The sequence below is a fragment of the Cherax quadricarinatus genome, chromosome 31 (assembly GCF_038502225.1).
Source record: "Cherax quadricarinatus isolate ZL_2023a chromosome 31, ASM3850222v1, whole genome shotgun sequence".
NCBI lineage: Eukaryota > Metazoa > Arthropoda > Malacostraca > Decapoda > Parastacidae > Cherax > Cherax quadricarinatus.
The window spans coordinates 26,741,752-26,753,708 of NC_091322.1; the positions used below are offsets into that span (position 1 = coordinate 26,741,752).

General features: G+C 36.4%; 1 protein-coding gene across 7 annotated transcripts in view; it reads left to right on the top strand.

Moving 5' to 3' along the window:
- The window catches only part of Dic1 (Dicarboxylate carrier 1), a 62,364-nt gene that overhangs the window by 41,466 nt on the left and 8,941 nt on the right, over positions 1 to 11,957 (top strand). For all 7 annotated transcript variants that reach the window (XM_053788697.2, XM_053788750.2, XM_053788717.2 and 4 more), the window contains 3 exons: positions 2,450 to 2,657; positions 7,518 to 7,598; positions 9,833 to 9,889. In XM_053788697.2, coding sequence (XP_053644672.1) covers positions 2,450 to 2,657; positions 7,518 to 7,598; positions 9,833 to 9,889 — 346 coding nt within the window. The remainder of the gene's footprint in view (positions 1 to 2,449; positions 2,658 to 7,517; positions 7,599 to 9,832; positions 9,890 to 11,957) is intronic.

An 11,957-nucleotide genomic window follows, 5' to 3' on the forward strand; every position in this document is an offset into this window, starting at 1 on the left:
AGAAGGGGTTACTGGCCCCTTGCTCCCGGCATTAAAGACTATTAGCATGAATTATTTATGGCCCTCAAATTAAGCACATTTCAAACTGAACGTGTATGTGTCCTACTTTTTTATTATTCCTTTCTGAGACATGTCAAAAACATAGAATTAAAGCTAATACAATACAGTGGACCCTTGGTTCGCGATATTAATCCGTTCCTGAGAGCTCATCGTAAACCAAAATTATCAGAAAGCGAATCAGTTTTCCCCATAAGAAATAATGAAAATAAAATTAATCCGTGCAAGACACCCAAAAGTATGAAAAAAAACTTATACCACATGAAATATTAAGTTTAATGCAATAGAATAATTACAATAACAATAGAATAATAACAATAGAATACATGTAATTGACACTTACCTTTAATGAAGATCTGGTGATGATTGATGGGATGGGAGGAGGGGAGAGTGTTGAACCTATTGTTTAGAAGGGGAATCCCCCTCCATTAGGACTTGAGGTAGCAAGTCCTAATGAGTAATGTAGGTCCTGCTTGGCAATTTCTTCCAAAACAGGCCTGTTTTGTTCAGGTTTCAATCCTTCAGCCTCTATGTACTCCTTGAATTCATGCACATATTTTTCAGCCGCTTTGTGGTCTGAACTGGCAGCCTTACCATGCCTAATCACACTATGTATGCCACTACGATTCTTAAATCTTTCATACCAACCTTTGCTGGCCTTAAATTCACTCACATCACCACTAGTTGCAGGCAATTTCTTTACCAAATCATCATGCAACTGCCTAGCCTTTTCACAAATGATCGCTTGAGAGATGCTATCTTCTGCTATCTGCTTTTCATTTATCCACACCAATAACAGTCTCTCAACATTTTCTAACACTTGCGGTCGCTGTTTCGTAATCACAGTTGCACTTTTTGCAAGAACAGCTTCCTTGATTGCCGTTTTCCTGCTCACTATAGTAGAGATGGTTGATTGGGGTTTACTATACAACCTGACCAGCTCCGACACACACACTCCACTTTCGTACTTTGCAATTATCTCTTTCTTCATTTCAATAGTCATTAGCACCCTTGGTCTCGTAGGGTTGGCACTAGAAGCTTTCTTGGGGCCCATGGTGACTTATTTTGCAGAAACAAGCACCAAAAGCAGTGATAATATGGATAATACGGAATGTACCAAATGTATCCTTAGATGCGCGCACACTGGCTGGCTTGTAAACGTTGGCACACACGGGGCAGTTCAGGCCACACGTGGACATGTCTCGTACGAATCGTATCGCATACCGGGTTTTGTAAGGGAACCGAGGCAAATTTTCTGCAATATAATGCATCGGTTACCGGATTTATCGGATACCGATAGCATCGCGAACTGGGGGTGCACTGTATTCTGTACTGTAGTATGAGATAAATAAAGGGTATCACATTATAAAAGACAATAACAGCTGCTGCTTTCTCAACCTTTAATAATAAAAGAATTTTTTTTTTTTTTAAATTTTCCTTAGTTTATAGCATATTGATCACTATTACCAGTGGGTCATGATTATTAATCCTTATAGTTAGGAGAAAATCATAAAGTACTCCATAGATTATGGTTTTTTTTTTACTTAAATATATAATCACTTGTATAATTATTTTATATTGGAAAAATCTAAAAAGCTAATTTAATAACTAAAAACCTGTCACTGAAACAGATCTTATGGTTCATCAGTTACTTTAAGGGGGAGAGTAGAGTTTGATGTTGGTGAGGAACTCTTGATTCAAGAAACTGAAGTTACCTCTCCAGGTATACTCTTCTTTGGATCAAATCTGATCACCATCACCCACCATTCTCCAGGGGCTGTATGATTCCTACTGGTTTAGCCCTTCCCCATGATTATTAATATTACTGTAATAATAATGAAATCTTTTTCAGTATATTCAACCTGACTTAACAGTGCCTATTTCTGTGTTGGTACTGATGGCAATAGATAAAAGGCTTTCGTTGTTTTCATTACACGTGCCTTTAATTTGAAATGCGAGACAATCATAAACAGTGAGTGAGGTATTATTTGTCAGACCCCACATGCTGTACAATCAAAATTCTCTAGGCACGTGTGTGGGAAGCTATAGATTCAGAGAAGTTAATATAAAGGCTTCAAGAAAAAATACTGAGATCTCTCGTGGAGGGTATTTGACTATTCTGCTTCTCCTACCACCCCATCTCTCATATATAAAATTATTAAAATAATTATTGTGAGAAAGTGCTAAACCCATAAGATTTATACAACACCTGGGAAATAGGTTACCAGGTTTGATTCGAAGAACAGGAGGGCAGTTCTGATTCCTTGGATTGAGAGCCCTTCACCAGCAGCTAGGCATCTCTGTTTCAAGGGTATACAATGAGTTGCTTTGAAAAGAAAATTAATAGTCCTGAATCTTGTATTTTGGGTTAATCTTTCATCTTGTTTTGCAGCTATAAGCATGCTATAGATGGTGTTATTCGAGTGGTGAAGGAAGAAGGAATTCCTCGACTGTTTCGTGGTGCATCAACAGCAACCTTCAGGGCAGTTTTAATGACTATAGGGCAGCTGTCCTTCTATGACCAAATTAAGGGAGTTTTGTTATCAACACCATACTTCACTGACAATCTGACTTGCCATTTTACCTGCTCATTAGCTGCGGTAAGTGTTTTGTTTTGTAATAATGTATTTATAGCTACTGGAGCAGAGCTATACTCTTCTCCAGTAGCCCGTACTACATCTTTTAATTCATTATTGGTGTACCATATATTTTTTTGTGTATGTGCATGTGCATGCATGCAGAAACTTGCTAGTATCCCTTCTGCTCTGCTTTTTTCTAAGTTTACTCCTGTGGCCTCTTGTTATCCCTGTTGCAGGTATGAAAAAATTATCTTTAGATAATCTTTTATGTCCTTTTATGACCTTGTATGAAGTTAACATGTCTCCCTCTTCCTCCTGTTAGCTAGCGTGGGTATCTTTGATGTTTTCAGGCTTTTATCATAATTCATATTCATTAACTTGGTACTTTACCTTTGTCACCTATACAGTGCAATACGTATTGGTCACACATTTATTGTTACGTATATACAGAATTTTCATATAGTCGGACTTGAGTCCTGGAAATGGGAAGTACAATGCCTGCACTTTAAAGGAGGGGTTTGGGATGTTGGCAGTTTGGAGGGATATGTTGTGTATCTTTATATGTATATGCTTCTAAACTGTTGTATTCTGAGCACCTCTGCAAAAGCAGTGATAATGTGTGAGTGTGGTGAAAGTGTTGAATGATGAGGAAAGTATTTTCTTTTTGGGGATTTTCTTTCTTTTTTGGGCCACCCTGCCTCGGTGGGAGACTGCCGACTTGTTGAAAAAAAAAAAAAAAAATATACATAATGTCCATTGTCATATCCATGCCTCTCTGTACCCATTTAAATATGTACTACTGTGCATTTAAGGTAAATTTTAAGTATATATTCTGAATCAGCATAGAAAATAGTATGCCTGGTGTGATTTTAACCCTTTCAAGGTTTTCGACATACTAGTACGGCTGACGCACCAGGGTTATTGACGTACTAGAACGCCTAAATTCAAATCTAGTGAGAGAAAGCTGGTAGGCCTACATATGAAAGAATGGGTCTATGTGGTCAGTGTGCGCATTATTAAAAAAATCCTGCAGCACACAGTGCATTTTCATATGGTATTTATGTTTGTATTCTAGTTTTCCTGGTCTCATTTTATAGAATGGAAGACATATTACAGAAATTGAGATGATTTTGATTGGTTTCACAATGAAAAGTACCTTGAAATTGAGCTCAAAGTAGCAGAAATGTTCAATTTTTACCAAAGTTCAAAAGTAAACAAATCATGCCAAGCGTCCAATACACGTCAACTGGCGAGTCTAATATTCTTTCACAAGTGCACTGATATTATTTATACCATTTCTACACTAATACAGTAGTCTGCATAACAGTAAATCTTCTATTTTTTGTAAGAATAAAAATTCAAAGTGGAAAGCAAAAGAAATATGAGAGGGGCCTGGGAACATGACTAACGAACAGAGAACTTGTTATTTTAGTGCCAGGAATGTCTGTCTTGTTTATTCTGGACCCTATTTGGAAATTGGCATCATCTGAAATTTGTGTGAAATTGGCAAAATTGCCAATTTCTAACCACTTTATTGGATAGTTGAAATTGGTAAATGGGTGGTTTCTTGTACTCATTCGATAGAAAAAATGGAGTTCTAGTGAAATAAATATGATTTTTGTCAACTAGTACACAGAAATTGGCCAAAAATAGGGCTCAAAGTGGGCTCTAACTTCGTGAAAGCATAATTCCGTAAGTTTTTCATCAAATTTCATACTTTTGGTGTCATTATGATAGGGAAAAGATTCTCTATTATTTCATAAGATTTTTTTTTTTTTTTTTTTTTTTTTTTTTTTTTTTTTTTTTTTGTTCCGAAAAATTTTCGACCCTGAGAACAAGTTTAGGAGAGGGCCTCTCGACCCTGGAAGGGTTAATGAATTTTGAAAATCCAGCTTTTTTGGGTAGAAAGAACTTTTTCCCTCAAAATGGAAAACGGTCATAATGACACTGTTTGTTGGATCAATTTATCCCCACAGACATAAAAATATCCTGTATTTACAGCTTTCATATATAGTTATAAGAGTTTCATAAGATATATGTGCCATAAAAGGTGGCTCAGACAGGGAAGAAACTGACGAGACAAAACAGCCTTGTACATGTATTATGCTAAAACTGTCTTTTTATGTTTTTAAGTGGATATTTTTAAGTAGCATCAAAAGTACAGTACTTCAAATGGAGTGATTTTTTTGGGGGTAATGTTTACAGCCTCTCTTCACTTAATAAAGGAGTTCTGTTCCTGAAGCCTCGTCAGTAAATGAATTCGTTTACTGGCAAGGAGCATTCTATGATGGTAATGAGTTTGTATCAGGCATCTTTCATATTGTTTTAACCCCTAAACTGTCCAAACGTAGATCTACGTTCGCTTGCAGAACTCTCCAAACGTAGATCTACGTTTTTTTTTACATGCTTTCAAATGGGGAAAATCAAGGTTGGAGTGCTACGCGCATAAACATAGATCTACGTTTGGTCAGTTTAAGGGTTACTGTCACCTTTGCACCATTTATAACATTTCTGGTATATTTTTAAACATTTATACAGTAGTGTACTGTATATTGTAATAAGAATATAGGAAATCAGCTCTAATATACATTATTCAGGTATGCATACTGGTCAGAGAGCCCGTCGTAAGTCTGAGGCGTAAGTAAACGAGTATGTTGCAAAGTGAGGAGAGGCTGTATTTTTTTTTTCATAATTTATGGTTATTTTTTCCAAATTCTTTGTTCTTTCTTGTAATTTTTATTCGTTTCTTGTTATTTTTGACAACTTTCAATTATTTTTAGGTATTTTTCATGATTTTTAGTTATTTTCCATAATGAATAGTCTTAATGAAAATAGTATTAGCTTCCTCCATTAGGAATTACCTGTAAATTAAGGCCTCATATGATGCTAAAATTATGTTTTACATTTTTAAGTGTATATTCTGAATCAGCATAGAAAATAGTACACCTGGTGTGATTTTAATGATTTTTGAAAATCCTGCCAAAAATGATAAAAAAACTTTCTCTCTCAAAATGGAAAATGGTCATGATGACATTGTTTGTTGGATCAATTTATCTCCAAAAACATGAAAAAGTCCTGTATGTACAGCTTTCACAGATGGTTATGAGAATTTTATAAGATAAATGTGCCACAAAGGCGCCTCAGACAAGGAAGAAACACGAGAGAAAACAGACTTGTATCATGCTAAAACTGTCTCTTTATGTTTTTAAGTGCATATTCTTAAGTAGCATCAAAAGTAGTTCAAATGGAGTGATTTTTTGGGGTAATGTTTATTTATTTTTCATAATTTATGGTTGTTTCCAAATTCTTTGTTATTTCTCATAATTTTTATTCATTTCTTGTTCTTTTTGATAACTTTCAGTTATTTTTAGGTATTTTTCATGTTTTTAGTTATTTTCCATAATGAATAGTCTTATTGAAAATATTAACTTCCTCCATTAGGAATTACCTGTAAATTAAGGCCTTGTATGATGCTAAAATTATCTCATTTTACATTTTTAAGTGTATATTCTGAATCAGCTTAGATAATAGTACGCCCGGTGTGATTTTAATGATTTTTTAATATCTGGCCGAAAATAGTGAAAAAAGGCCTCGTATGATGCTAAAATTACCTCATTTTACATTTTTAATAGGACACTACTTTGTTCTTCATGTGCTGTATGTCTGCTACAAGTTTACCACTTCTCATTATAACAGTTATAATGGTAATAAAGTTTTAGCACCTAGGCCATCTCCCACCAAGGTAGGCTGACTCAAAATAGAGGACACACATTCACTGTCATTCATTCAATCACTGCCAGAAGTATACTGACATCACAGTTCAGGTGACCCCCTCAAACTGCAACATCCTTAACCTTCTAATGGTAACAATGTTAATATCAATAGTAACAGTGGTAGTAATATAGGTCAGTAGTTTATTGATTTTGTCTGGTCCTTTATTTTATTTTTAATGGGAGTTGACTGTGTTACAAAAAAGAGGAATGATGAACACATTGAAGATCCTGTGGACTATGAACTGGCATGAATGCATTAATAATATGCTCAAGAAGATGTACAAGAGAATCAAAAGTACGTGTATACTATATTTGTGTAACTGTAATTTTAATTATGGGGGAGCGCTAATCCCGTAGGATTATACAGCGCATGGGGGGGGGGATGGAAGGTATTCAGGCTTAATTCAGGGAACTGGAGCACAAATCCATTCCCTTGATCAAGAGCCCCTCACTAGCATCAAGGAACCTCCTTCGAGGGGGACTATATTTGTGTGCTTCAGCAGGGTAACCATCATACCAAAATACTGCTGCAGATGATCCATCATGCTCAACTGTTTTGCTGTTAGAGAGGCTTTTTGATGCATCCCAAATTTTCTAAATAGTATTCCACACTTTCTCTGAAAAACAACATTCCAAGTCTGAGACTTTTCTTTTTCTTTTTATCCATCTAAATCATTAATACTGTTCTGGACATCAGAAAAGAATTTACACAAGATGGTGGCTATTTCAATATGTTCTACAGCTCATCAACTTGTAAGAGCAGAGAACTGGGACCTGACCATCTGCTTAGTTTATTTCCTTCCACAAAAAGTATGAGTGACGCTGTTGCAGTTTGGAGGACTGTTTGACTGCAATATCAGCACGTTTCTGGCATGATAGTGATTACATGAATAATGGTGAATGTGTTTCCTCTTTCTTTTGGGTCAACCTACCTCAGTGGGAGATGGTATATTAAAAAAAAAAAAAAAAACACCAGGATTCACCATTTGCATATTTCATGACTAGTGAATTCAGATGCTATTAATATACCTTGTATGAATGCTGTGTGTACTTTTTCTTGTATGTATGGTTACAATAGCTAAATGCTTATATTTTTTTTTATTCCTAGGGTGCAATTGCAACAACCATGACACAACCTGTTGATGTGATCAAAACAAGGGCCATGAATGCTAGGCCAGGAGAATTCAGGGTAAGTTTGAAGCACAGTTAGCTAAATTTTTTATGCATTTTTGAAGTCAAAATTTTACCAAATGTAATACAGAACAAGATACTTCATTATATCCAAGAATTAGTATCCAGTCAATGACTGAAAATATCTAGATGCTAACAATTTTAATCAAAGGATTGTTAGGAAAATTAGACAATAATTGCTCTAGTTTCAGCATTGTGGTATTAGAGAGCATGCTTTCATTTGTACTGTATAACTCATTGTGTGCTAATCAATAGCACTACCTTATTAACACAAACTATCAACATAGGGATGCCTCAGGGTAGTGTTCTTGGCCCACTGTATTCCTCATCTATATCAGTACCCTACCAAATGCCTCTTAGGAATTTAAACCAGCTGTTTCCCACCAATTCATAGTGATCAAAAAAAAAAATCATTATTCATTCAATAGCTGTCTTGCCAGAAATCCAGGGATGTAAAAATTCAAACAACTTGTGGACTGCCACACCCCACTCATCCTTCAGTGGTTTTAATACATAATGTAATGTCACTGAAGTATGAGTAGGGGTATGGCAATCCACAGGTCTGTTTGAATTGTTATGTCCCTGGATTTCTGGCAAGACAGCCATTGAATGAATGATGATGAATGTACTTTCTTTTTTGGATCACTCTGTATTTGTGGGAGATGGCTGGCATACCTGGAGGGGAGGAGTATGCCTGGAGGGTGTTTCAGGAGTCAATGCCCCCCAGCCTGGTTCATGTATACTTGCCCTATGATGTGGTTGCACTGGTCAAATCTTAACTCCTGGCCCTACCTCTCGCCTTGCTGTTTTCCAGATTAATTTCATCTTAACCTCATGAGCCCTATCGTAACTGCTCCACTTCTGCAAGGTCATTCTGCTTTCTGATCACCCTGAGACTGGAAATACTTTCTGACATCCCTGTGGCTTATCTGTGTCTTTAACCAACTTGTCATCCGAGCAATTAAGTCTCATTTCTAAATTAGGTTAGGTTGTCCTATATCCATAAAATATAATATATGATTTACTACAGTGGAAAAATTATAAATATAAGATAAAAAGGCCATAAAGTCTTAAGTGCAAACAGAAAATGGACACTCACTGCACACAGCTAGATCAGTATAGTCAGATTACAACTGGTCTGTAATTCACCACTTCCTGCCCATCTCCTTTCATAAATATAGGGATTACATTTGCTGTTTTTCAGATCTTTGGGAATTGTCACATGTCCATTGACATGTAGATCTTAGCTAGTGGTTTGGTCAGTGCTTCTGCTCCATCTCACAGAACCAGTGGTGACATCTAGTCAGGTATCATTGACTTCGATGTATTCGTTTTTTTTTCTTCTTCTTATCCTATTGATGTCAATGGTGTCTGGTCCCCTTAAGGTAGGTTTTTTGATGGCAGTAAGAGGCAGATCCAAGGAATTGAACCTGCTCTTCCCATCCTTGGATAATACCTGAATGCTTCCCAGTTTCCTGTGTTCAATATGACCCATATGGGTTTAGAGCTTTGCCATGACTAATGTGGTGTCCAGTACTTATGGGTGTACTCTCAATAATCTCAAGACTTTCTGGAATTGCCTGATTCCACCGAGACCTCTTTATAATATTTGTTGAACACTTTACAGACTTCCTTTTCATTTCTCATGAGCTCTCCTCCTACCTTCTTCATTCAAATCGCATGGTCTTTTACTGTCCTCTTTTCTTTCCAATGTGGCTGAGAAAAAGTTTTGGTTGAGACTTGGTCTCTGCTACTCTCATTCTCAAATTGTCCCTCAGCCTTCTATATTTGTTTCTGGCTCATCTGCTCACTTCTCATCTACTTTTCATCTTCTGTAGTGTTTTCACACATTTATGTTTCTTTTGTATCTCTGGTTGAGACAGGGTAGGATGTAACATAAAGAATAATAGTAGTATTGTGTAAGGTAAAAAAACAATTATTTGTATAAATCAGTCGTACCCTGAGTTTCGTATACATAATTCGTTCCAGAAGGCTGTTCGAGTGCTTTTACCGAATGAATTTGTTCCCATAAGAAATAATGTAAATTAGATTAGTCCGTTTCAGACCCCCAAAAATACACTTACAAAAGCACTTACGATAATACACTTACATAATTGTTCAAGTTGGGAGCTGTACGAAACTCGAGGTACCACTGTATTTAGTATAGTACTTAATAAAAAAGTTAGATTCTGTATGATATAATTTTAATTATGTCTTGTTATTTTCTTCTAGGGTTTGTGGCATATAATTACATACACAGCAAAAGTGGGTCCACTTGGATTTTTCAAGGTAAGCTTAAGCTTATTTGGCATCATCAAGGAAATCATCAGCACTATATACAGCCATGAATTCTGTAGTTTCTATAACAGGACGTGCCTACTATCCTTACATTATTTATGGGAAGCCACTAGTTATTATTTGTGAGCGAGTGTTTTGTGTTATGTACAGGAGCTCCTCTATTTACTGATACAGTAGACCATCAATTAACATGTGTTCCTTGACTGTTTTCTCTCCATTACACTATTGCAAAATTGTGGCATACTTTTGACTAACACCCTGTAAAATTTGACTAACATGGTGTCACTTCTGGGGAAAAAATTTGAAGTGCCGTGAGCTGGACCGCTGGATTTTTTCCCCTCCATCTAGTGGACTTGTGGGCAGCCTAACTGTGGTTCAGTCATTGTCTTGTGGGGGGAGATCTAGCTTCCTCTCCTGCCTTCCCTGTCTCACCTCTCGTTGGTCCATACATACGTGTCCCCATATGATTTTCAGATCTGTGTTTGTGATTAAATTAGTTGATTCCTGCATACCAGTCAGTACATGCAGTGTTTTCATATTAGTAAGTCACATTGTTTGAAATTTTTGGGGGTTATCCTATGTAATTTACACCATGTATGTGTACCTGGGCAGACCCAAACTGCACCTCTCTATGTAAGGGGACCCTTCTAGTGTTTATATGCCCTCTGCTTATCTTCCTTTGCATAGTGAAGGTTAAAAGATGACAGGAGCCTGAATGGAATGGTATACAGTATTTACTTTATATATTGTTTGTTTTAGGATGTGTATGAGAGTTAGTTGTTGGGGTTGAGGGCTAACAGCCTGTGGGCATCCCTTCAACCCACCCTTCCTTATACTAATATATTTATTATTGAAAATGCAAGGGAAATGGTAATTTTTTTATATTCCTTTATTGTAATAAATTTATTATGTAATAAATAGTTCATATTTGCAAAAGCATTCTGGTAGTTAATTTCGCAGTTGTGAGAGATACAACGGCCTTGGGACCATCACAACCTTCAACCTAACAATAACACATGCCGATAGCCTTGAAAAGCTTTTCTCGTGAAATTAATTTTTTCATGTTTTCTTGGATAGCTTGCGTTATGGTGGGTATTACATTTAGTGAGAAATCGTGTCTTAGCTGGTAAAATAGGGTATTTTTTACTGATATATGCAAGTGATAGCAGATGATTGTATAGAATTTCTGAGTACTCCGGTGCAACCACTGACTTTAGTGCCAAAGCCTCAACTATCCACCTCAGCAAATAATTCACAGCATTTCACTTTTGCCCAGTAAGGCCATACCATCCCTCTCCACTCTGTTCAGACTCACTGACATATACCAGTAACCACAATATAAGGTAAGAAATATTATTTAAGTAATGCATTAAGCAATGCATCACGACAGTGAACTACAGTTACATTATCATTTTTGTTCTTTTACAATTTAGAGACCTAAAAAAAAACTTTGTTTGCCATTTTTGGGGTTCCCAGGAACATAACCTTATTTTTCCCATGAGTTCTTCGGTTTGTTTTACATGGGTTGTCTTGCACTGAGTTTTCAGGAATGTAACTAACTTATTATTACTCGAGGTCTACCATATTTCAACTTTATGATGGTGCAAAGCAATTACTTTGGAAATGAAACTTAAGATAATTACCCATCATGAAGGTGGCAAGTCCATAACTTGTATTCATCTATTTACTTTTCAGTACTGGTATTTAGAGTAATTATTTGTTTATTTACTTATTCAGTGACAGTAGTTATTTATTTATTTATTTAGCATATATATATATATATTCGACTTCCAACATTTTTGACTTACGATGGGTTTGACGGAATATAACCCCTTCGTAAGTCGAGGAGCACTTTCATCATCATCCACTCTATCACTGTCTTGCCTGAGGCATGCCGATACTACAGTTCAGATGACCCTCCAAGCTGCAAATCTCACCACTCCTCTTTCAGATTGCAGGGATTGTACTTCCCACCTCTGGGACTGAAATCTGGCTAACCAGTTACCTTGAATCCCTTCACAAAATGGAACCTTGCTTATAGTCCAATATCTCAAGTCAC